The 27195-nt window shown below is 45.8% G+C and overlaps 1 protein-coding gene across 8 annotated transcripts in view; it reads left to right on the top strand.

Annotated features, from left to right (window-relative positions):
* The window catches only part of LOC119960740 (collagen alpha-3(VI) chain-like), a 314544-nt gene that overhangs the window by 120469 nt on the left and 166880 nt on the right, over nucleotides 1–27195 (top strand). For 6 of the 8 annotated variants that reach the window (XM_038788388.1, XM_038788372.1, XM_038788364.1 and 3 more), the window contains 3 exons: nucleotides 2797–3393; nucleotides 8322–8918; nucleotides 23378–23974. In XM_038788388.1, the coding sequence (XP_038644316.1) occupies nucleotides 2797–3393; nucleotides 8322–8918; nucleotides 23378–23974 (1791 nt within the window). The remainder of the gene's footprint in view (nucleotides 1–2796; nucleotides 3394–8321; nucleotides 8919–23377; nucleotides 23975–27195) is intronic. The other 2 variants (XM_038788380.1, XM_038788368.1) reach the window with 1 other exon arrangement.

Raw genomic sequence — 27195 nt, 5'->3', positions numbered from 1 at the left:
GGCTGAACTTATGAACCCACCACCCCCGCCGGACTTCATTTTTTTAACAGCGGGTGAATGTGGTGAATGTATTGCAGTAACAATTCACCATGTGCTTATCTGTATTATGCTGTTGCCCATATGGTCTCCACCTATGGACTTTTTAATGGTATTACCTATAATATAGCATGTTGGGGCCTGTGTGGGCTCCACCCCTGGCTCCACCCCTTGAGGGGAGGTATGAAGAGCAGTCACCCTGCAGACGGCTCCCACTAACAGACCAGTCACAGGCAGGCACTGTTCTAGTTGATTAATGCCACAGTTTACTTCTACTCCTGGTTTCTGGTGAATTGATGGTCCCATCAGTGGAGATGCATCCATGCACTTTGACCACCTGAGGGAGGTCAGTAAACCTTTTGTGGCACTTCAGCTACATGTGTCAAGCAATACTCTGGGCATTCAATATCCTCACCACCTGTCTTCACTCTATTTGCAGCATTAGACTGGAGAGTTTCATCCCCAGAACAATGGCCTCCTTCCTGACCAAGAGCTCTCAACAGATTCAGGCCAGGACAGCATGACAATATTCAGAGACCTGCCCTTTCCCTGAATGTGCCATTATTTCTTCCTGAATGGTGTGAAATAATTACATCCAGCATCCTGTGTTGCATTGCCAAAACTTCACCTTTTGTAGGGACTGTTTCTTGAAGAAAGGAAGGTCGTCTTGAGTATATATAGTTCCTTCAGAATGCTACCCAATGTTCTGGAGTGTGCAGAGGATGGCTGCAAGGAAATGGTGGCAGAGGATGCTCTTATCACATTCAATCGTAGAAATGATTTGTGCACATGAATTGTGCATCTTAACCATACCATTTCTAATGGGCATGGGAACTCTCTGAACCCAGGCCCCTGTGCCCAAATATCGGGGCAAATAAATTTCATGTTCTAACTTTGAACCCTCAAGTACTTTGTCCTTTTCTGATGTTGTAATAATATGTTTGATCATTGCTGACCCATTGTTTGTTCTTCCCCATCTTTCTTGAATATGTTCCATTAATAACACCAATACAGCCTTACAATTCATAGAATTATAGAATCCTTACAGTGCAGAAGGAGACCATTCGCCCATCAAGTCAGCACTGATCCTTCGACTGAACACTTTGCCCATGTTCACCCCCTCATCGACCCCGCCCTATCCCTGAAACCCCATAACCTAACCTGCACATCACTGGACATGAAGGGGCAATTTAATATGGCCAATCCACCTAACCTGCACACCTTTGGACTATGGGAAGAAACCGGAGCACCCTGAGGAAACCGGAGCAGACATAGGGAGGGCATACCAACTACACATAGACAGTGATCCAAGGCCAGTGACCCAATTCATTTAGAATGCTACACGATGTAAAATAACAAGTCAGTACCATTCCCTCCAGAGCTGTCAGCATAAAATCAAAGCAACCTGGATCGTATCTAGAGGACAAATGCCAACTCTCTAACAATTCATTCTACTTCTCCTGGGGGCCATCATTCCACCTCTGAACATAAAGTCATTGTTTCCAATACAGACGCTAACCTCAACTCTTCTGGAACCAAGATAAAGTTATTCTTGTCCTCAGCTACCAATTTACTAGTGTACAGATTCACCAGATCATTTTCTGCCATCTCCAGCTTGTTGCCGCCATCAAACACAGCTTCTCTTTCTTTCCCCTTTCGGCATTCTGAAAGAACCATTCCTTCAGCGACACCTTGGTATACTCTCAGTCATCACAACACTCCCTTCCTTTCTTGTAGCACCTTTCCATGCAAGCACAGGAAATGCAACACCAACCCGTTTTACTCTTTGTTTCTCACCATCCACGGCATCAAACACTCCTTCCATACACTACAGCAGTTTACTGTCACTTTCAAATTTGTGTACTGTATTTACTACTCAATATGTCCACTATTCTACAATGGGAAGACCAAACGTAGACTGGGTCACTGATTTGAGGGATGGTTCCATTTCGTCAGCAAACGTAACCCTGGGTTTCCAGTCAGCTTTCATTTTAATTCTGCTCGTTGGTCACACCCTGTTCTTTTGATTCTTGGCCTTCTGAGTTTTTCCAATGATGCTGAAGGAATAACACCTTGCCTCTCAGCCAGACATTTTATAACTAACACAACATCAAATTCAACAATTCTAGATCATAACCTGTTCTCCCATTTCGCTTTTAATTGTTTGCTGGATCGTTTTTTTCTCATATTTCCTTTACTTCACATTCGGACAGCAGCTGTTCAGGATACTGCCTTTCATACCTCTCTGGACAGGGTTTGTTTCTTTCCTTGCCCATCAATGTTCTCTTTGGCCTTCCACCATGAAACCTATTGTTATTTAATCTCTGCTGGTTTCTGCCCAGTTAAAGACCTTCTCTGGTGTTGTTCTTCCCATCATCACCCCTTGAATGATCAAAACCTATTAAATTTCTAACTTTTCCAAGTTATGCTCAAATGAAATATTAACTCTGTTTCTTTCACCACAGATGCTGCCTGAGTATTTCCAGCCTTGCTCTGTTATTACGGAACTATTTCTGACCTTGACTCAGATATAGAAATGCACCAATCTGCAGCACAAAATGACGGTACAGTGGTCGATACAAAAGTTGACCATATTTTTACTCCATCTGTCTCTAGGGTTCAAGAGACAGCATCGGAAAATATATATAGAGAGAGATACAACATGCACAGACATTGCACCCCTTGTCGTTTAAAAGGGTAGTTACTAGTTATTCAAAATTAATGGTGAATAATAAATAATTATTTTTCTATTTCTTACAGTTACAGTTAAGAGGGATATTGTGTTCCTTGTTGATGGATCAGACAAAGTCAGAGGTGCTTTCCCTTCAATTCAAAGATTCATTTCCAGAGTGGCCGATAATCTTGACATTGGACGTGATAAAGTCCGAGTTGGTGTGGTACAGTACAGTGATAATCCCAGAGTCAACTTCTACTTAACCAGCCACACCACAAATCAGGATGTGAAGGACGCAATAAATGGTCTCAGGCAAATAGGAGGACGTCAAACCAACACTGGGGCAGCCTTGGACTATGTCACAAAGAACATCTTTATTCGGTCTGCTGGTGGCAGAGCAGAGGAAGGTGTACCCCAATTCTTGATCCTTCTCACTGGCAGCAAGTCATCCGATGATGTTAGTCGGGCAGCATTAGTTCTGAAAGAAGCTGGTGTAGCACCTTTCTGTATTGGGTCAGGAGACGCTGATGAAAGTGAACTCCAACAGATTTCACTGTCCCCTAGTTATATTTTCAAGGTAAATGATCTGCAGAATGTGGAAACACTACAACAATCTCTGGAGACACCACTGAGGACACTGAGTAAAGATCAGATAATCCAAATCCAACCAGTTGTACCTGAAGGTGAGGAATCTCCGCTTTATTTAAATATCACAATAATTACATGATGAATGATTGTTCTGATAATATAGCCTGTAATGAAATTACTATCTGAGGTAACAGAAATGAGGGTGTGTAACATGAGGATGGAAACACAGCACCGAGATAAATCAAGTGAACACTCATACAATTTCAGTGCAATGTCCCTGGTCTGAATTGATCCCTTGTTGTTGGTTTGATTGGTCTCTGGTTGCCTTGATTATCCCTCTTGCCTTTTTTGAATGTGGCTGTAACAGTTTTAATCTTCTTGTGGACTTTCCCTCGGAGCTAAAGAGGGTTATATTCTTATGGTCGGAATCCCCACAATTACTTACTTTCCTTCACCAAATTCAGATACATTCCATCTGACTGGGTGACCTTGCAGCTTTCAGCAATGCTAGCAAATTAATTCCATCATCCTTTCTATATTGTTCCAATCTAATATTGCTGCTGCCTCCATTCAAGTGTTGCATTGGCAAAAATCCTCTTGTCCACTGAAGCTAGATACAAACCACTCTTTGAGATCCACAGCCATGCCCTCTTCACAAGCTCTCCTCTATTTTAGCGAACCCAGCCTTTCACTCTTTATGTTTTTGATTTTCTTTTTGTGTTCCCCTGAATAATAACCACAAATCTATTCTCATACTCCTGTTGTTAGAAAGATGTTGGTTTGTTCCTATTTTTGTAGCTAATATATTCACGTTCTTTCACTTGCCCTTGTATTAAATATTTTTTGTTTTTTTAATGTACCTTCAATATTTGTTTAATTTCTCTAAGGTATCATAACGATTGGATAATCCCACCCTTAGTTTTGAAAGATTATTGTGCAGTTTCAAAAGGATGCCCTAATGTACAAAAGTTCACATGGTACCCCACCACACTTTGCAGGTGGCAGGAGGCAATGGCCAGGTCGTGCCTGAGCATCCCCCTATCACCCCTGAGCAATGCACGTCCCTGCACTCATAGACATAGAGCATAAAAAATAGAACAGAATAGTTAGTGCAGAAGGAGGCCATTCGGCCCATCGAGTCTGCACCGACCCACTTAAGCCCTCGCTTCCCTAAGCTCGTAACCCAATAACCACTCCTAAACTTTTTTGGTCACTAAGGGCAATTTATCATGGCCAATTCACCTAACCTGCACGCCTTTGTACTGTGGGAGGAAACCGGAGCACCCAGAGGAAACCCACGCAGACATGGGGAGAATGTGCAAACTCCGCACAGCCAGTGACCCAGCGGGGAATCGAACCCGGGACCCTGGCGCTGTGAAGCCACAGTGCTATCCACTTGTGCTGCCCGTGCCGCTCCTCTGGAAGTCTGCCTGACGGGTGATCGTCGTGGGACACCAGTCTATAATTCACTCCCTGAATGGATTCTCTTCCAGGGTGATGATTTAGGCGTAGATTTATGAGATGTAAATGCATTAGAAATATAGTTGTTGGGAATCCTATTACATCATTATATAAAAGCAAATGACTGCAGGTGCTGGAATCTGAAATGAAAGAGAAAATGCTGGAAAATCTCAGCAGGTCTGGCAGCATCTAAGGGAGAGAAAAGAGCTAACGTTTTGAGTCTAATGACTCTTTGTCAAAGCTAACTGACAGAGAAAGTGGGAAATATTTATAATGTGGAGTAAAAATGAAAGATGAGTCATAGCTACAGAAACCCAGGGAAATGGATGCTAATGGCCACAGAACCAAGGGGAAAGAGTGCTGATGGCAGTCCCCAGAGAGAACAAAAGGTGTGAAAGGCCAAACATCAGAGAAACTAACATCAGAGGATAAACTGTGACAGATGTAGATGTGGGAGGAGGGGAAGGGGGAAGTAAAAGGGAGAAAGGGTAAGGAAAGGTGGATAAGATGGGGGGGGGGGTGCTAAATATATATTAAGAAAGACAAGAAAGAAAGAAATGGTAAAAGACAAAAAAAATGAAATGGGATGAAAACAAATGGGTCGAGGTGCTCCGAAGGTGCTCAGCAAAGCAATTACCCAGTCTGCGTTTGGTCTCTCCGATATAGAGGAGACCACATTGGGAGCAGGGAATGCAATAGACCAAATTGGAAGAGATGCAAGTGAAACGCTGCTTAACCCGAATGAGTGTTTTGGGTCTGGGATGTTAAGCATGGAAGAGGTAATGGGGCAAATGTTACCTCTTCTGCGATTACATGTGAATGTGCCATGGGTGATGGGAGAGGTCCTAGGTATGGTGGAGAGTGGATTGTCTCAGAGGGAATGGTCTCAGCGGAATGCTGACAGAGGGATTGAAGCGAAGATGTGTTTGGTGGTGGCATCATGCTGGAGTTGGCGAAAATGAAGGTGGATAATGCTTTGCATACGGAGGCTGGTGGGATGAAATGTGAGAACGAGGGGCCTCTATCCTTGTTCTGGGAGGGAGTGGAGGGGGCGAGGGTAGTGGCGCGGGAGATGGACGGCACACTGTTGAGAGCTCTGTCAACAACTGTAGGTGGGAAATCATGGTTGAGGAAAAAGGAACACATTTTTGAAGCACCATTTTGGAAAGTAGCATCATCGGAACAAATGCGACGGACGTGCAGGAGTTGAAAGGGATGGAGTCCTTACAGGGTGCAGGGTGTGAAGAGCTGTAGTACAGTTAGCTGTGGGAGTCAGTGGGCTTGTAGTAGATATTATTAGATAGTATACGGCCGGAAATGGAGACAGAAAGATCAAGGAAGGGAAGTGTTTGAGATGGACCAGATGAAAGTGATGGAGGTGTGGAAATTGGAAGAGAAGTTGATGCATTTTTCCAGGTCCAGATGAGCGGCACCAAAATAGTCATCAATGTATCAGTAAAGGAGTTGTGGGAGGGGACCTGGGTAGGCCTGCAACAAGGAATATTCCACATACCCCATCGAAAGGCAAGCATAGCTAGAACTCATACGGGTACCCATTGCTACACCTTTGATTTGGAGAAAGTGGGATGAGTTGAAGGAGAACTTGTTGAGAGATAGAACGAGTTCAGCCAGGCGGAGGAGAATGTTGGTGGATGGGATTGTCCAGGCCTCTTTTTGAGAAAGAAGCAAAGAGCTCTCAGGCCATCCTGGTGTGGGATGGAGGTGTAGAGAGATTGCACATCCATGGTGCATAGAATGCGGTTAGGGCCCACGAACTGAAAGCTGTCAATATGACGCAGAGCGTCAGAGGATATAGGTGTGGAGGGAATGGACCAGAGGAGTGAGGATGGAGTCAAGATAATAGGAAATATGTTTGGTGGGGAAGGAGCATGCTGACACAATGGGTGTGCCGGGACAGTCCTTTTTGTGGATTTTGGGAAGTAGGTAAAAGCGGGCTGTCCGGGGTTGGGAGACAATGAGATTGGCAGCCGGAGGGGGAAGCCATCCGGAGGAAATGAGGTCGCTAACGGTGTTGGAGATAATGGCTTGATGTTCACTGGTCTGGTCATGGTCCAGGAGGAGGTAAAAGGAAGTATCTGAAAATTGGCACTCAGCCTTTGCGAGGTAGAGATCAATGCGCCAGACGACAACAGCACCCACTTTGTCGGCAGGTTTGATGACAAAGTCAGGGTTAGACCTGATGGAGTGAAGAGCAGAAAGTTTGGAAGGAGAGAAAAATTAAGAAGGCCAATATCCCGTCGACAGTTCACAATGAAAAGATCAAGGGCAGGTAATTGTCCCGGCGGCAGGGTCCACTTGGAGGCAGAATATTGGAGGCACATGAAAGCATTAGTGGAACAGGGGGAGGATTGTTGCCCAAAGAAGTGGGCACAGAGACGAAGGCGATGAAAGAAGAGTTCAACACCAACATTATTGGTGTGTATGGGGACAATCGTGTCGTGCACTTACGTCAGTGTGAAACATAGTTTGTGAGATTTTATGCTCCTGTCATTGATCCACCCAATGACAACCTGGTGTGGAAAGACCTCCAGTGGAGTCTGTGTTCTCGCTGTTATGTTCTTTAACCTGTCACCAAGCAGGGAATACATTCTGTGGGTTTCAACCATTGGAGTGCATTTCCTTTTTGGGCCTGGGATCTAATATTGGGAGAATGTCCATGATTTTTGTAGGGCACATAAGTTAATGTCCAATGAGCAGGGAAAAGGGTCAACCTCCACTGAAGGGTCTCCTATTGATGCCTTTTGCAATGACAAACCAGCATGTGCATCATCCGAGGTGGGGGGCTGCTAATGTGTGTAAGATAGAAAGGGGGACTCACAATGGATGCATCCTCTAAGGGCATATCAAATAGTTTTAAATTTAAAGTAGCCTCCATTGCCCGGCAATGGTGCAGGGGCAATCCCACTCCTGCTTAGACAGTGGAAACAGCTCTGACCACTGGATTGGGCACTGTCCCAACACTCCCCACCCCAATCCCTATCTGCTTCCAGGAAATTGTCTTTCATCCCCTGGTTCTTTCTTGTCCTCAAGGAGAATCCCAACTGGAGTCTCTTCAGTTACCTTGAAAGGCCTTTCAAGAGCTTTAATTTCTGATTGACCACTTGCCCCTGGGTAGTTTTCATCCATTCACCACATCCCCACCCCACCCATAATCATGCACTTAGAGAATGCCCCAAAGGTAGGACCTTGCCAGCAAACTGACATGACACTCTCTGAGGTCAATTTCCCAATCCTCCAATCCCTGATCCTGCTCTGACACACAGTCAGAATTCAGTGGCTATTTTCAGGATTTATCAATAAAACTTTTGAAAATGGAATGGATGGAATTGAACTGTGTTTCAGTAACAGCCTCAATTGATTTTGGTATCGGGATAAAACCTCCAGCAAACTGAGAATGTGCACAATCTGACCGATGTTACTGTTTAACAAAACAATGTGTTCCAATCTATTGTCAGATCATGCTTGAGGGTGTTTATTGTGATACCTTTATTTCCCAGACAAATGTTGAATAATAACCAGGTTTCTTTTTCATTTCTTACAGCTGGTGTTAAGAGGGATATTGTGTTCCTTGTTGACGGATCAGACAACGTCAGAGGTGCTTTCCCTTCAGTTCAAAGGTTCATTTCCAGAGTGGCCGATAATCTTGACATTGGACGTGATAAAGCCCGAGTTGGGGTGGTACAGTACAGTGATAATCCCAGAGTCAACTTCTACTTAACCAGCCACACCACAAATCAGGATGTGAAGGACGCAATAAATGGTCTCAGCCAAATAGGAGGGAGTCGAGCCAACACTGGTGCAGCCTTGGACTATGTCACAAAGAACATCTTTACTCGGTCTGCTGGTGGCAGAGCAGAGGAAGGTGTACCCCAATTCTTGATCCTTCTCACTGGCAGCAAGTCATCCGATGATGTTAGTCGGGCAGCATTAGCTCTGAAAGAAGCTGGTGTAGCACCTTTCAGTATTGGGTCAGGAGACGCTGATGAAAGTGAACTCCAACAGATTTCACTGTCCCCTAATTATATATTCAAGGTAAATGATCTGCGGAATGTGGAAACACTACAACAATCTCTGGAGACACCACTGAGGACACTGAGTAAAGATCAGATAATCCAAATCCGACCAGCTGACTCTGAAGGTGAGGAATCTCTGCTTCATTTAAATATCAGAATAATTACATGATGAATAATTGTTACAATAATATGTTTAACAATGAAATTACCATAGTTGCTCTCCTAATTGCTTTCTTAAGCTTCCCCTTACATTGCCTTTACTCCACTAAGGCATCTACTGATTTGTGCCCTTCATACCAACAAAAGTTTACAAAGCTCTCTTTTTTTTATCCAGGCCTGAATATTCCTAGTCATCCAGGGTTTTCTGCACTTGTTGCTCCTACATTTAGCTCTAAAGGGAACATGTTGGGCCTGTACTCTCCCGTTTCCTTTTTGAACATCGCACCCCCCGCCCCACCCCCCCCCCCCCCACTACCCCCCACATTGCTCTGTTCTAGATTTTTCCACAAGAAGGTTTTCCCAGTATACTTTGGCCAGATCCTCCCTTATTCTAATAAAATCTGCCGCCCCACTCTCCAAAACCATTTTTTAAACACTATGGCTGGGATTCTCCGCTATCTGGCATGGCGGGCTGTATTGGCGACGAGGAGTGTTGTGAACCACTCTGGCGTTGGGCTGCCCGGAAGGTACAGAATCGTCCGCACCTTCGGGGGCTAGCCCGGCGCTGGCAGGGTTGGCGCTGCGCCAACCGCCGCTGAAGGGCCTCCGCTGGCCGGCACGAGTTGGCGCAGGAGCGCATGCATGTTTTGGCATGATCCCAGCGCATGCGCAGTGGGGGTTCTTCTCCGCGCTGGCCGTGGCGGACCGTTACAGTGGCCAGCATGGAGGGAAAGAGTGCCCCCATGGCACAGGCCCATCCGCACATCAGTGGGCCCAGACCGCAGGCCAGGCCACCGTGTGCCCCCCCCCCCCCTTCGGGGACCAGATCCCTCCGCGCCCCCCCCCCCCCCCCCCCCCCCCCGAGGACTCCATAGGCCGCCCGCAGAGCAAGGTCCTGCCGGTAAGGACCTTGTTTGATTTACACCGGCGGGACTGGCTGAAAACGGACGGCCACTCCGCACATCGTGGAGCAGATAATTGTCGGGAGGCCACTGTCAATGGCCCCCGACCGGCGCAACGCGATTCCCATTAGATCCAGTAATGCGTCATCCCTTATTCAATAGACCATATATTGACATAAAAAGCTCTTTTGAATACATTTCAAGAAATCTGCCCCCTCTAAACTCTTTACACCATGAACATTCCAATCAGTGTTCAGGAAGTTGAAATCCTCCAATATAATTACCCTACCATTATTTTTACACACCTAAATGAATTGTCTACATATCTGCTCTATTGCTCAGTGACTGTTTTGGGGTATATAATACACTCCCAGCAAAGTGACTTCTCTCTGCACACCAAGATTCATTTGAAGACCCTTCCAAGATAATAATAATAATCGTCGCTTATGGTCACAAGTAGGCTTCAATGAAGGTACTGTGAAAAGCCCCTAGTCGCCACATTCCTGCCCCTGTTCAGGGAGGCCAGTAAGGGAATTGAACCTGCGCTGCTGGCATTGTTCTGCATTACAAGCCAGCTGTTTAGCCCACAGTGCACAACCAGTCCCTCCGATCCGTCCTAACTGCAGTAACTGACTCCTTAATTAATAATGCCAAATCATCTCCTCTTTTACTCCCTCCCCTGTCCCACCTGAAGATCCTGTACCCTGGAATGTTGAGCTGCCAGTCCTCCTCCTCACTCAACCATGTCTCTGTGATGGCAACAATATCACAATTCCACGTGTCAATCACACCCTTAATAATAATAATAATAATCTTTATTAGTGTCACATGTAGGCTTGCATTAACACTGCAATGAAATTACTGTGAAATTCCCCTAGTCCACACACTCCGGCACCTGTTTGGGTGCACTGAGGGAGAATTCAGAATGTCCAATGTCCCGAAGAAGCACGTCTTTCGGTACTTGTGGGAGGAAACCGAGCACCTGGAGGAAACCCACGAACTCACGGGGAGAACGTGCAGACCTCACACAGTCACCCAATCCGGGAATCGAACCTGGGATCCTGGCACTGTGAAGCAACAGCGCTAATCACTGTACTACCATGCCACCGACAACTCATCACTGCTACCTATAATACTCCTCGTGTTAAAATAGAGGTCATCCAGCCTCACCTTGCTCTCTTGGAACTCAACATGGCTGAACTCCTTTGGTTCCTTTACTGTATTATGCGGTGTCCCTGTGGTACTAAAGATCTGTCTCACCTGTTTAAACTCCTCCCAACACCACAAGCAAACCCACCCGCAATGATGTTGGCCCCTTTCAGGTTCAGTTGCAGACCGTCCCATTGTACATATCTCACCTTCTCCAGAAATGGTCGCAGTAATCCAGGAATCTAAAACTCTCCCTCTTGCAACAACCCTTGAGCCATACATTCATCTGCCCTCCTCTCCTATTTCTGTATTTGTTAGCAAGTGGCGCTGGGAGTCATCCAGCGTTTATAACCGTTGTGGTCCTACTTTTTAATCTGCGATTTTCCTGTCGAAGAGTTAGAAAAACAGAGAGTACAGAAAAGGTTTTGCAGGCTGTCGCCTGGTATGGAGGGTATTAGTAATGAGGAGAGATTGAATAAACTGGGATTATTCTATCTAGAGAGACGAGGCTGAGGGGCGACCTGAGAGAAGTATATAAAATTATGAGGGGTATAGATAGGGTGAACAGGTGGAGGTTTTTTCCCAGGGTGGAAATGACAATTACAAGGGGACACAAGTTCAAGGTGAGGGGGGATAGGTTGAGTGGAGACGTGCGCGGGTGTGTTTTTACGCACAGGGTGATGGTGGCTTTGGCACTGTCATGTGAGGTGGTTGAGGCAGAACCGTTGGACTTATCTGGATAGATACATAAACAGACAGGGTATAGAAGGATATCGGCAGTTGGTCTAGATTGGACACAGGAGCGGCGCAGGCTTGGAGGGCCGAAGGGCCTGTTCCTGTGCTGTACTGTTCTCTGTTCTTTGTTCTAGCCCAACTCTGCAACTACCTGAGAACTGCCTTCGGAGGAGGCAGGCTTGGCTCGATAACAATACCAATCCCACACCTGCTCCCCCCACCTCAGAACCAACATTTTAATTTACTGGTGACAGGGCCCTTTATGTCATCGTGCATCTGTCAACGTGCGCTATCCGCTTCAGACGTGAAGCTTCGGCCTTGTGTCCTGCAGCAGAAATTAATTATTTAAAATTAATGGTGCAAAAGGCACTCCAATCCATTCCCAAGAGTGCTGGAAGGTGATGGGAATTTTCTGTCTCCTATAGCAGAAGATACTTCAGCTGTCCAATCAGTTGTATTTTAAGTTTGTATCAGCTTTGAGTAGCTCGCTATATTCCAGGGAATATGGTGTGGCTGGAATAACTGGTCGTCCCAAAGTGCTGTTGCTTTCTTACACTTGGGCTATTGTCCGTAACCTGTCACCGAATTAGTAATCTGATGAAAACTCGTTGACGTGTCAAATAATGTGGAATATCACATGAGCCCTCGATTTCATTGAACCATAAAGCAATACAGTACAAAAAGGAAGCCATTCAATCCAATGTACCCATAGAACAATAGTGTAAATTCCGCCAAAGTAGCATACATGAATCAGCAGGTAGAAAATACACAATAAGTCTCCACTCCCCGACTCCTTGAAGGGTCTCCCTCCTCGGCCTGCACCCAGTTCAGGGTTTATATACAAGTGAGGTCCCCTCTAGTTAAGGGGAAGCCTGCCCCCATTACAGGAAAGTTTGTATTCCGTGGAAGTCATGGGGAAGCGGATTGTCCTTACACTGTGATCTCCGTGAGGTCATAACAATTTACGGCACAGAAAAAGGCCATTCAGCCCTTCATGGCCATACTGGTGAAATAAAGAGGAAAAACAGAAACTACCAAACATTTTACTCCCACTTTCCAGCCCTTGCTCTTTTAAATGAGTCCAGAGTTTCAGTCACAATCACCAACTTAGGCAGTGAATTCCAGATGTCTACATGGTGTTTCCCCATGTCCTCTCTAATCCTTCTACCAATCACCTTAAATCTATTTTTGGGAGGACCAGTTATTCCAGTCAAGCCAGAGTCCCTGGAATGTAGCGAGCAATGCAAAGCAGATACCAACTTAAATCTACATCCTCTGGTAATTGACCCCTTATCTACGGGAAACAAGCTTTCCTATCTACCCTGGTAAAGCTCCTTATAATTTTGTCCACCTTAATTAGGTCACCCCTCAGCCTCCTCAGTGGTAAGGAAAACAACCTCAGCCTATTTAATCTCTCCTCATAGCTGAATTTTCAAGTCCTGTCAACATTCTTGTCAATCGTGTCTGCCCTCTCTCCAATCAATTATGTCCTTTCTGTAATGTGGTAACCAGACCTGGACTCAAAACTCCTTTAATAGCCTAACCAATGTTTCAGATAGTTCCAGCATTACATCCCTGTTTGTGTATTTAGCACCTCACCCAATAAAGGAAAGCATTCTGTATGGTTTCTTTACCACTTTATCCATCCGGCCTGTTACCTTCTGGGTGAACATGCGCTCAAAGGTCTCTCATTTCTTCTACTCTTCCCAATTTTTTCCTGTTTATGGAATATTCACATGCTTTGTTTGTCCTCACAAGTCCATTACTTCACTCTTTCCAGATTGAATTTCATTTTTCACTTGCCCACTCTCTCACCAAACCATTGATAACATTCCTTTCATTCTCAACTAACAGCCAATTTTTGTATCATGTGCAAATTTCCCAATCATTCCTCCAACATTTAAGTCCAAGTCATTAATATATACATCAACAACAAGGGCCCCGACACCATCCTGTGCAACACCACTGGTAGCAGCTTTGCATTGGCAAAAACATACATCGACCATTATCCTTTGTTTCCTATTACTGAGCCAACTTTGGATCCAAACTGCCACCTTTCTCTGTATCCCATGGTATCTTACTTTTCTCACCAGTCTGCCATGTGGTATCATTTCAAATGCCTCATTGAAATCCATGTAGACAACATCCACTGCACTACCAATATTAACCCTCCCTGTTACATCCTCAAAAAGTGTGATTAAAGTGGTAAAATAAAATACAATATTCCCTGAACAAAACCTGACTGTCCCTGATAAATATGTGCCTTTTTAAGTGACTATTTAACTTGTTTCACAGACACCTGGGACTTGCTCTTTGAAAATTATATCTAATTTGTCCTGCTCATGGTCTCTGACCCCATAGTGTTGAAGTGTCTTTCCCTTTAATCTTTCCTCAAAATCCCATTGAAGTTTACTATCCAATCTACAGTCACCGCCCTTTCAGGCCATGCTTTCAGGTTACAATGATTTGCTGTTGTTAATAAGAAAATCTCATTATCTCCTTCTATTATTTGCCTTATCATCTCAAATCTGCGTTCTCTGGTTACTAACCCTTCTGCCACTTGAAATGTTTTCTCCTTGTTGGCGTTATTGAAACCATTAATGATTTCGAACCTCTGTATCAAACATCTTAAATTTCTCTACTTTAAAGAGTACAATCCCAGCTACTACATTTTCTTCACATAACTATAGTCCCCCATTGCAGCACAACTTGGCTCATCATGTTGCTGTTTGCTCTTCAAAGGAGCAATTCACATTTTTGCAACATCCCTTCCCTCTATCCACGTCCATGCACATGTTTTTCAGAAATTTAGAGAATATAGAAGAATGTACAGCACAAAAGGAGCTCACAGCCTATCATGTCTGTGCCAGCGAAATGTCAGCAATCCAAGCCGAGGTACATTTTCCAGCACTTCATCCACAACGCTAAGTCAAGGGATGGGGCTTGATAGGACAAGAACAAAGAATGTTCCACACTGTTCACAAAATAACAGGCAGAGAGAGGACCCATGAGGTCCCTTTGCAACATCGTTTATTTTGGGGAAAATGATTGGAGTTGAAGGCAAAGCGTGAGAACCAAGTTCAACCAGGCAGAGGGGGATGATGATGGGGCTAGGTTAAACTTCCAGTGCAGCAAAACACAGAGAAATGACAGGGGGGTGTGGAGGTTTGGAGGGATGTCACATCCATAGTGATTCTGAAGGGGCTCGGCACTGTACATTCTGAGAGGTTGTTGCTCTTGGCTGGAGAATATAAGGGAGCAGTCTCAGGATAATTGATCATTTAGAACTGGGATGAGGAGAAATTTTCTACCCAAGAAAATAGTTGATATTTCATATTTCAATATATTAAAAGCTGGGGTTGAAAGGTCTTAGAACTGTCAAGGATTTAAGGGATACGGGGAGCTTGCAGGAAAGTTAAGTTGCAATAGAAGACTGACGGTATAGGCTCAAGAGGCTGTATGATCTGCACCTATTGTCTTATCACATCAGTGATCATCCCTCCAGTTTGAATAATTCTTTTCCGTTTCTTACCAATTTCATATCTATGGAACTGCGATGCCTCACAATCCCATGAATTTTAATTTTGCTTTTTTGTCTCTTTTGTGATTCTTGACAAGTGCCGTATGAAAGTCCACATACACTCATCAATCGCACCTTCAGTGCCCCTCTGCATTTCTTCTTCAAGAATATATCAAATGAGTCAATAAACAATTTGCCTTTAAAAAATGCATACTGACTTTCATTAACGATCTGGAAGAAGGAACTGAGGGCACTGTTCCCAAATTTGCAGTTGATACAAAGATATGCAGAGGGACAGACGATATTGAGGAAGCAGGGAACTGCAGGAGGACTTGGACAGGCTAGGAGAGTGGGCAAAGAAGTGGCAAATGGAATACAATATGGAAAACTGTGAGGTTATGCACTTCGGTAGGAAGAATGGAGGCATAGACTATTTCCTAAATGGGGAAAAGGGTCAGGAAATCAAAAGCACTTTGGAGTCCCATTCACAAGCTCTCCTTTATGTTCACTAACCCAGCCTTTCACTATTTACATATTTTTAAAATACTTCTGCATTCTCTTTAACATTAGTGACAAATCTATTCTCATGCTCCTGTTTTTAAAGAGATTTGGGTTTGCTCTTATCCGAGCTGCTAATGTATTTCATATTCTCACTTGTCCTTGTAAAATACCTACTTTTGGATCTCTTCAGTGTCTTCAATATTTATTTAATTTTTATACAGTATTATCAAACTTTGATTTGTCATATGCCTCCTTTTTGTCTTCCATTGTAATCTTTATATTTTTAGTGAATCATGGAGGTCTAGTTTTGCAGGTACTTCCCTTCCTGTGGTAGCAAAGTGTCTATTCTGTATTCAAAAAACACTGGGCGGGATTCACCGTTCCCCGACGCTGATTTTGTAATCGCCGATTGGACAGAGAATCCATTCCGATGCTAAAATCGGGGGTGGCGCCTGCTTGATGCAGGTTTTGTATCCTTCACCCCCTCTAAAATGGCATGCCGTTGGAATGGCGTTAGCGCGTCACCTGAAGGCCCACCCCGATTCTCCGCACCCGATGGGCCGCGTTCCTGACCACCTGGTTGACGTGTGGTCTCAGCAGTCATGAACCCAGCGTGGCGTCTGCAGACTGTGTCTAACGCCGTCACAATCGGGCGGGAGCCGTCATGCTGGCCATGGGGGTGCTGCCACGAGGGTTGATGGGACTGTTGGAGGGTGGCCAGGGAGTGGCTAGGGGGGCACTACAGGTTGGGTCTGCGCATGGCCGGCACCTGTTTTAGGGCGCGACCGCTGCAGGTTGTCGCCATGTGCATCCGTGGCCATGGACTCGGCCATTCTTTGCCCATTTATTTAGTGGGAGCCAGGAGTTTTACTCGGCGCAGCCGCTATCCCCTCACTGGTCACAGGATCGGTGAGGGGTTGCCGCCGATTGTTTTGACGTAAAACGACACAGTTCCTCCGCACTTAGTCTCAAAAATGGTGAATCCAGCCCAGTATTTCCTTTGAAGGTGTCCTGCTTCCAATTGATCGCAAGTGATTGAAATTCCAAACGTATTATTTGGTAAGCACTTTAGATAGTTCGTGGATGTAAAAGGTGGAATATAAATGCAAGTCTATCTTTATTTCCTTCTTATTTTGCTATTGCTATACCAACCAAATATTTATTTCTTGTACCAATTTCACAAATCCACCTTTTGCCCTTTACACTTTTAACATCCCAGCCTATTTTAGAATATTTGAAGGTTGATATTTTTATTTGTAAGTTCTTGCACCTTTTTGTACTTTGCCTGCTTTAGTAGTTTGAGGAAGCAAGTGGTAATAAATCAGGGATTTATTTAACTATATACAATATTCAGCTCACATCAGGCCCTGCTTTGGGCCGGCTTTTATGCTTAGTCTATAATGAACTGCAGCTGGGTGGCCTCCACCCCCTCACCGGGAAGCTGGTACCCCACAGGTCCTACAGGGAGATCAACAATGGTTTCCCCGTGGTCCTTGAGGGGGTTAACACACCCCTCCACCCACAGTCCAAAAATTCCACTTATGATTCTCTCCAAGGATCATAAGCACATCCTTACTTAGATACGAGGCCTAAAACTGCTCACAATATTCCAAATGGGGTCTGAACAGAGCCACATACAACGTCAGAAGTCCATCCCCTGCTCTTGTATTCTAACCCTCTCAAAATGAATGCTATCATTCCATTTGTCTTCCGAACTGCCAACTGAACCTGCACGTTAATCTGAAGGGAATCCTGAACCAGGACTCCTAATTCCCTTTGTGCTTCAGGTTTCTGAAGCTTTTCCCCACTTAGAAATTAGTTTATGCCACCATCCTTCTGACCAAAATGCATAACCTCACACTTTTCCACATTGTTTTCCATCTGCCACTTCTTTGCCGACTCTCCAAGCTTATCCACATCCTTCTGCAGCCTCCCTGCTTCCTCAACACTACCTGTCCCTCTACGTATCGTCGTATCATCTGTAAACTTAGATAAGGTGCCTTCAGTTCCTTCTTCCAGATCGTTAATGTATATTGTGAAAAGTTGTGGTCCCAGCACACCCCTGCAGAACGCCACTCGTCACCGGCTGTCATCCTGAAAAATACCCCATTTTCCCCACTCTCTGCATTCTGCCAGTCGGCCAATTCTTTATCCATTCCAGTACCTTGCCATTAACACCATGGATTCTTATCTTATTTAGCCGCCTCCTATACGACACCTTGTCAAAGACCTTCTGGAAATCTAAACAGATCACACGTCCACTGGCTCGCCTTTGTCTAACTTCCTCATTACCTCGTCAGGAATTCTAACAGATTTAAGGGCAGCATGTTGGCAAAGTGGTTGGCACTGCTGCCTCACGGCACCGAGGACCTGGATTTGATCCTGGCCCCGGGTCACTGTCTGTGTGGAGTTTGTACATTTTCCCCGTGTCAGCATGAGTCTCACCCCCACAACCCAAAATGATGTGCAGGATAGGTGAATTGGCTATGCTAAATTGCCCCTTAATTGGGAAAAAAAAATTTTTGTTGGGCTTCATTACTGGCACCACGGGTGCGGCCTATTCCGATAATTGTACAGGTCATATGACTCCCCCAAATCTTTCAGGCACCGAAGATCAACTTTGTCAAGCAATGAATAAGTGACAGGCCTCGCCCCAAAGGACCGGGTCTGAGCATTAGGACCCACATAGACATGGGCCTTCGCTCCCTTTAGCCTGCCCAGATGCTCCTGGAAGACTTGAGGGTATTTGCCCAGTACGTCGTGCAGATTCCCGATGCCCATCTGAAAGATCTGTTGCCAATTGAAAAGGAGGACTCATAACCAGCCAAGGCCCAACAAATTGAGCCCCAGTCCCTGTACCACAACCAAGGGAAGACTGACTGACTGCTACCCTTGCGTTATCGGTAGCCCCCATGATGTTCAAAGGCTCAATGGTACAAGTTGGAATCCACGCTTTGGTGTCGCACAATGTCAGCGTCATGATCTCTGTGCGGAGTCGCCGAAACGTCCGATGGTCCATGATGAAGACTGTAGTTTCAGTGTCCATTTCCATTGCACGGGGTGACCATTTCCTTGAAATGTGACCCGGATCTGTGTTACCTTTGGGGCCGTGACGCATTTCAGCTACATCAAACAATTCTCCACATCTGGGAGAGCCATGTACAAGGCTCTGGTTCACGGTGATCTTGGCAGCTGCTGTGAAGGGCATTCTCTGCATCCACATTGGCAGCTTTGGCCATCATGTGTTTTCTGACCACACATTTGGCAATGTGGCCAGCTCTCTCCTTCATCCTTGGGGGATATCTTGCCGGTCAGTGGCAGCTCTGAGAGCATGACCCAGCTGTGGAATGCCTCTGGGGCTCCCCTTTTGGAGATGATCAAGCCAGACCGACATTGCCCCGTGATGCAGTGGGAGTTCAAAACGGAGGGCGGGCCAAACTTGGATGCCATAGTCCGTGGACCCCTACAACTCCTGCACTCCTTCCTCTGTGTGTTCCCGGGACAACGAAAGCTCGATGGCCCATTTCACATCCAAGGTTGGCTCCACCAAAAGCTCCCTCTTGAGTGGATGTGTTGTTTATGCCACACACTAGCCTATCCCTTAACATTTCAGTGAGGGACGCCCCGGACTCACAATGATCAGCTAGATGCCTTAAGTGAGTCAAGAAATCAGTGACTAATTCCCCTAGAGACCACATCACCATGTTAAACCTATACTGTTGCATGATCATGGAAGGTTTAGGGTCATAATGTTCAGCTACCAAAGCAGCCAGCTCATCAAACGATTTGGAGTCTGGTGCACCCGAGTAAATTAGACTTTTTGTGATCCCAAAAGTCAGGGTCCCGTGGGCAGTCAGGGGGATACTTACTGACGGTCTTCGCCCAAAATACCATTAGCCTGGACGAAGTACATCATACATTCAGCAGACTGGCTTCAGTCTTCCAAGCCTGCATCAAAGGCTTATAGTTTTTTAAAAATAATTTAGAGTACCCAATTCATTTTTTTTCCAATTAAGGGGCAATTTAGTGTGGCCAATCCACCTACCCTGCACATCTTTGGGTTGTGGTGGCGAAACCCACGCAACACGGGGAGAATGTGCAAACTCCACACAGACAGTGACCCAGAGCTGGGATCGAACCTGGGACCTCGGCGCCGTGAGGCAGCAATGCTGATCACCAAAGTCTTATTGTTTACCGAACAGTGGCCTCCTGAACTTTCATGTCCCTGCGTTCCGCCCGTTCTGGTATAGTAATTGACCGGGCAGCTAGGTGATTCCACGAGTGAGTCCAGAGTTTCTTTTCATCCTGTCGCCAGTTTATTAACTCGAGGAAGCCAGTGGTAATAGAAGAGATTTATTTAACTGTATACAATATTCTGCTCACGGCAGTAACTCCCTTCCACTCCAGCTCTTGCGGGGATAACTAACCATACCAGGCCCTGCTATGGACTGGCTTCTATGTATAGTCTGTAACGAGCTTCAGCTGCGTGGCCTTTGCCTCCTACCTGAGAAACTTGTGCTCCACAAGTCCTGTAGGATGATCAACAATTCCTTCCCCATGGTTCTTGTGGGGGTTATAACACCTGCATATTTGCTCACCTCTTTCTTGAATATCTTGTAGCTTGGAATGCAGAATTTTCACTTCCTGCCATCCTACTTGTTTTGAACCGCCTGGGTTGGGATTCCTTACCCTCCCTGCTCCTGAAGCCCCAAGCATTATATTGTCTTGTGCCTTGGCTGGGAAGCTTGATTGCAGCCCTGTTCCATCAGCAGCCCCTTCTAACTTTGAAGGCCTCCAGCTTAAAGTCCCATGGCCACTGGACTCTTTCCCTCCACCCCCACCCCCCCCACCCCCCCCCACTCCACCTCACACGCTCTCCTCCAGCACCACAATTACCCACTTTGACATGGAACATACAGTGCAGAAGGAAGCCATTTGGCCCATCAAGTCTGCACCAATCCACTTAAGCCCTCACTTCTACCCTACACCCGTAACCCCGTAACTCAATAACCCCTCTTCACCTTTTTGGACACTCAGGGCAATTTAGCATGGCCAATCCACCTAACTTGCACATCTTTGGACTGTGGGAGGAAACCGGAGCACCCGGAGGAAACCCACGCAGACACTTGGAGAATGTGCGGACTCCGCACAGACAGTGACCCAGCAGGGAAACAAACCTGGGACCCTAGCGCTGTGAAGCCAGAGTGCTAACCACTATGCCAACCTATGGAAGTTCCCATTACCAACATGAGATGTGGAAGTTTTCCAGTACTCAGTACTGATTGTCACTGATGAGCATAAAGTTCATGAGCATAAAGTGAAGCCACAGTTCAAGCCATTGTGCTACAATTCTGCCCAGTTTCTACGTCAGTCTGCTGCCTAGAGACCCCAAAAACATACCTCACATTCCAGGCGTTCACCACTCTCTGTGTGAAAAACGTACCCCTCCCTTAAACTTTCCCCCTCTCAGCTTGAACCTGTGCCTTCTTGCAATTGTCACTTCCACCCTTGGAACAAGCCTCTGACTATCCACCCTGTCTATACTTCTAATAATTTTGTAGGCCTCTATCAGTAGCATAGTTGTTAGCACTGTTGATTCACAGTGCCAAGGTCCCATGTTCGATTCCCGACTTGGGTCACTATTTGTGTGGCGTCTGCACGTTCTCCCTGTGTCTGCGTGGGTTTCCTCTGGGTCCTTCAGTTTCCTCCACAAGTCCCGAAAGATGTGCTGTTAGGTAATTTGGACATTCTGATTTCTCCCTCTGTGTACCTGAACAGGCGCCGGAATGTGGTGACGAGGGGATTTTCACAGTAACTTCATTGCAATGTTAATGTAAGCCTACTTGTGACAACAAAGATTATAGATCTCCCTCCAGCCTCTGTCTTTCCAATGAAAACAATCCTAGTTTATTAAACCTCTCCTCATAACCAACCTTTGAGACCAGGCAACATCCTGGGAACCTTCTTTGCGCTTTCTATAAAGCTGTTGCCAGTTGCAGCATTGTAGGGCAGCATCTTATTTGTCCAAGGGAAAGCAGGGAAGTTGATGCAGCTGATTGGCAAGGTTGCATGTATTCAGCTGGTGGGCACAAGAATAAACCCAGTCCTGAATATTAATGGAATTAAAGTGAATAACAAAGTCAAGTGACTGAGATCAGTGCATAATTACAGATGAGAGAGAGAAACATTCACTGGTGTTCAGTTAAATAAAATTGACAGCAGTTACAGCATGGTCCCAGCTCAAGTCAGCTGAGAAGTGCTGGTGCCAACTGGTGACCGCTCAAACTGGCAGAACCTTGTAGATTTCTAATGTGTAAAGCAGAATTGCGAGTTTGTTAGTCGCTTCCATTATGTCCAGTTTATACTTGTTCCAGTTCAGCCTGTTTTTCCCTCCAGGGGGCCAATAATGAAAATAGGCTGGCAGACGCAATGTTCAAGTTGGGGCTGTTGAAGCATATCAATGAAAGAGAGTGGGCTTCCTCATAGAATCATAGACTCCCTGGAGTGCAGTAGGAGGGCATTCAGTCATTCGAGTCCACACTGACTCTCTTAAAGAGCCGAGGCGCAATCACCCAGCCTATCTCTGTAACTCTACCGATGGACAATCTTGTATGCCCAATCCACCTAACTTGCACATTTTGTGATGGATGTGTCCTCTGAAGATATGATGAATAGATTTAAATGTAAACTGGCCATCGCTGCCAATCATAATGGATGTGCAATGCCTCCCTCATCCCAGTGGCTACAGCTGCGGCAGATCACAAAGGGGAGACTCCTAACTGGATGGAATACTGACCCTGCACAAACCACTAATCTGGTTTCCTGATGGGAGACTGCCTCCATCCAATAATATTTATTTATCCATTGTGGGAGGTCTGACTTACCAGTGGCCATAGTGGCTGGGCCACCATCATAGAAGGGCAATCCCAGTCTGGAATGCCAATGGGCCCACTTCTGGCCTGGATGTCTATGGAGAGTGCAGGCGATGGGTAGTTGTTCATACTGGATTGAACACTGACCACCACCACCCCCAGCCCCCAACTTTGACTGACACTTTGAGACTGCTTCCATAATCTCGCTATTTTTCACCTGCTAGAGGAGGCCCAACTGCGAGCTCGGCAGTTCCAGTTGAAGTCTCCTGACAGGCCTGAAGAGGCCTTTTAAGGACTTGAACAGCATAGCCATTATTACAGCTCCCCCACCGTTGTCCCCCCACCCGGATCCCCCGCAACCACTCACCCATTCCCAACCTGAAACATTTTAAAATATGCCTGAGGCAAACTGCCATGCCAGTACCTGAGGTCTCCAATCCAGCTCTGATGCAAATTAAAAATGGTGTCCCTTTTGTCAGGATCGGTATAATTTTTAGAAATACAGTTAATAGAATTGAACTGTGTCTTGTAATGGCCTAAATTAATTTGGTTATTGCAGAGGCTCAGTCAGGTGGTAAATCTAGAATTTCCTGAAGAAGTTATCAATCAGCCAAATGCTTTGGTTTAAAAAAGCAAAATACTTTTCAGTCCATCATCAGAGTATGTTTGAGGAGGTTTATTATGGTGGCTTCATTTTTTCAGGCGAAGGTTGAATAATAAACATAGTTATTTTCCATTTCTTACAGTTGCTGTTAAGAGGGATATTGTGTTCCTTGTTGATGGATCAGACAACGTCAGAGGTGCTTTCCCTTCAATTCAAAGATTCATTTCCAGAGTGGCCGATAATCTTGACATTGGACGTGATAAAGCCCGAGTTGGTGTGGTACAGTACAGTGATAATCCCAGAGTCAACTTCTACTTAACCAGCCACACCACAAATCAGGATGTGAAGGATGCAATAAATAGTCTCAGGCAAATAGGAGGACGTCAAACCAACACTGGGGCAGCCTTGGACTATGTCACAAAGAACATCTTTACTCAGTCTGCTGGTGGCAGAGCAGAGGAAGGTGTACCCCAATTCTTGATCCTTCTCACTGGCAGCAAGTCATCCGATGATGTTAGTCGGGCAGCATTAGCTCTGAAAGAAGCTGGTGTAGCACCTTTCAGTATTGGGTCAGGTGACGCAGACGAAAGTGAACTCCAACAGATTTCACTGTCCCCTAATTATATTTTCAAGGTAAATGATCTGCGGAATGTGGAAACACTACAACAATCTCTGGAGACACCACTGAGGACACTGAGTAAAGATCAGATAATCCAAATCCGACCAGTTGTACCTGAAGGTGAGGAATCTCTGCTTTGTTTAAATATCACAATAATTACATCATGAATAATTGCTATGATAATATGGTTTGTAATGAAATTACTATCTGAGGTAACAGAAATGAGGGTATGTTACATGAGAATGGAAACACAACACTGTGATGAATCAAAAAATCACTCATACAATTTCAGTGCAATGTCTGTGCCCGAGGCCGGAAATTCTTTGCCCCATCATCGAGGCATTTGCTGCAGGAATTCAGCAGCCCAGACAAATGTCCAGTGACTTTGGTAGGACTGGACAATCCCGATAGCAGAGGGGCCGAAAACCCCCACCCCATGTGTTCTGCAGAAAATTAAATCCTTTTCTGTTAATGATTGCAGTGGCATTCCAAGCCAAGGCAGAATCCATTGACAGGAGCTCACCAATGATTTTTTCAGGCTTCTTCTCTGCACATGTCTAAAGGAGATCATAAAGAGATTCAAATGTATTAGATGGTCTGTAACAGAACTCTGCAGTCTCCAACAGCCAGTGAAGACATGGGTGACTCTGTCATAGGCCATCAATATGTCTTAAATTTTTAAATCAATGCGTTTTGCAAACTTTTTGCCAACATTGCGCAACAACAGGCACGCTTTGCCCTTCCAAGGATCTCCTTACTTTCTTCCTGATTACAGGACAAATTGAGAGAGACATTCACAAAGCATATGTGATCTTCGAACTCAGAAAGAGAGGTGTTGAATGTAAATACAAGGAAGTTATGGTGAACCCTTTATAAAAGCTCTGGTTAGGCCGCAACCAAATTATTGAATCCAGTTCTGGTCTCCATATTTCAGGAAAGATACGAGGGTCCTTGAGAAGGTGCAGAGGAGATTTACCAGAATGGTTGCAAGGATGGGGGATTTTACCTCCCAGATAAGGTTGGAGAAGCTGGGGTTCTTCACTTTGCAGCCAAAAAGATTGAGGGAATATTTGATAGAGGTGCAAGATTATGGTAGCTTTGCACCTGGTATGCGTATCAGGTGTAGAGGCCTGGTAATTAAATTAAAATGTATTCGAATGGGGCTCCTGATGTTGATTGTCAGGAATCCCGTTACTTCACTCACATGTGGTGGAACAATCGCGACGGGACATTCCGCTGATGCAAAACATGATCTGGACATCTCATAGAACCGAGAACATACAGAACAGAAGGAGTCCATTTGGCCCATCGAGTCTGCACTGACCCCCATTAAGTCCTCACTTCCACCCTAACACCGTAACCCAATAACCCCTCCTAACCGTTTTTGGACACTGTGGGCAATTTAGCATGGCCAATCCACCTAACCTGCACGTCTTTGGGCTGTGAGAGTAAACCGGAGCACCCGGAGTAAACCCACGCAGACACGGGGAGAACGTGCAAACTCAGCACAGACAGTGACCCAGCGTGGAATCGAACCTGGAACCCTGGTGCTGTGAAGCCACAGTGCTATCCACTTGTGCTACCGTGTTCCACCTAATCTCACGGGCTTTTGTGCTCCCGCTGCCATTCATGCCCGATGTTAACAGGAGTGCAAAATCCCAGCTCAGGTCTCTGGAAAATGGGGCTTAATTTCAAAGGGGGGGGGGGGGGGGGGGGGGGGGGGGAGGGGCTCTAGATTTTCAGACAGCAAAGTACTGTCCCTGGTGGGAAAAGCAGGAGGCAGCCCACCAGCTGCCTTGCGGTTTTCCCACCATTTTTTCAAACACTTTGTGGGGGGTGGGGGAGGGGAAGTAAGAGGGACAGGTCCCGCAACGGCATGTAACAATAATAAAAGGAACCCCCTCCCCTGCCAATGGATATGAGCCTCCACTCCCCACCCTCCCCTAGGGGATTCCCCCAGCCGAAACCTTCCCAAGGGTAGACCCTCCCTGGCTGTGCCCAGTACTGTCTGGGCACAATCCTTTCCCCTCTGCAGGCTGTACTCAGCTGTGCGTCCCCAATGGTTCTCTTCACCAGTACACCAAAACCTGTTGTCACACTGGTGGCAGGAGAGAATTGCCAACGTGGCGGGATACTATAACGGGGAGTTGCAGTAGTAATGGCGAGGCGGGCGAATGAGATACGACATCAAATCCCTGTCTGCATTATTTTTCTTCAGTTATGCACTATATGGCAGAAAAAGCCCTCATTACCTTTGGTGGGCTCAACCCCCCCTCTTCCCACCTGACACTGGCTTTTGCTTGTACCAGAGAAGGTCTTACCCAATAAAATTTGCATATTTTTTAATGAATATTTACTCCAGTCATACCATATTTCTTGGACCAATGCCGACAGATATTTTGCACGGCTGATATGAAAATCCCAACTCCCAAAAGAATTGATCTTCCAGTCCCACTGAAACCAACCACTGCCGTGGCATCCACGCTGGTGGGATGAGCGAGCCATGCAAAATGATGTGACTGGAAGATACCGCCAGCAGCAAATAGTGAGCTACAGGCAGCTGCATTCATGTGTACGTGAATCCAGGGCGGTTTGGTGTCTCCATGGCACCATTTGGAGGATGTAATTGAGTGGCTGCAGAGCACCCTATTTAGGGAAATGAATAGTTGTGGTCACATTTGTACCAATACATATTCAGAAAGAGGGATGTGGTCCTGCAGTCAGAATGTAAGGCACCAGGAAAGGAATTAGCAAGCAGGATTTTAATAATACTAATTTCTAGATTATTCCCGGTAAATGCATAAGTGCATATCGAAATGGGAGGATAAAGTAGATTAATGAGTTACTAGAATGACAGTGCAGGGCTTTAGATTCCTGGGACCATAGATTCATAGAATTTACAGTGCAGAAGGAGGCCGTTCGGCCCATCGAGTCTGCACCGGCCCTTGGAAAGAGCACTCCACTCAAGCACACGCTTCCTCCACCCCATCCCCTTAACCCAGTCACCCCCAATTGACTGAGGGCAATTTAGCATGGCCAATCCACCTAACCCACACATCTTTGGACTGTGGGATGAAACCGGAGGACCCGGAGGAAACCCACGCACACACAGGGAGAACGTGCAGACTCCACACAGACAGTGACCCAAGTCAGGAAACGAACCTGGGACCCTGCAGCTGTGAAGCAACTGTGCTAACCACTATGCTATCGTGCTGCCCATTATGACCAGTACCGTGGGAGATGGGGCCAGTGTTGGCTATACACAGAGCTAGGATCAATTTCCTTGTGTTATGGTTTACTCGTGCTAATGAAGAGAGTTTAAACAAACTTAGCAGGTGTTC

This window comes from Scyliorhinus canicula, chromosome 2 (assembly GCF_902713615.1).
Source record: "Scyliorhinus canicula chromosome 2, sScyCan1.1, whole genome shotgun sequence".
NCBI classification, from domain to species: Eukaryota; Metazoa; Chordata; class Chondrichthyes; order Carcharhiniformes; family Scyliorhinidae; genus Scyliorhinus; species Scyliorhinus canicula.
This window is presented reverse-complemented; position numbering and strand designations above follow the sequence as displayed.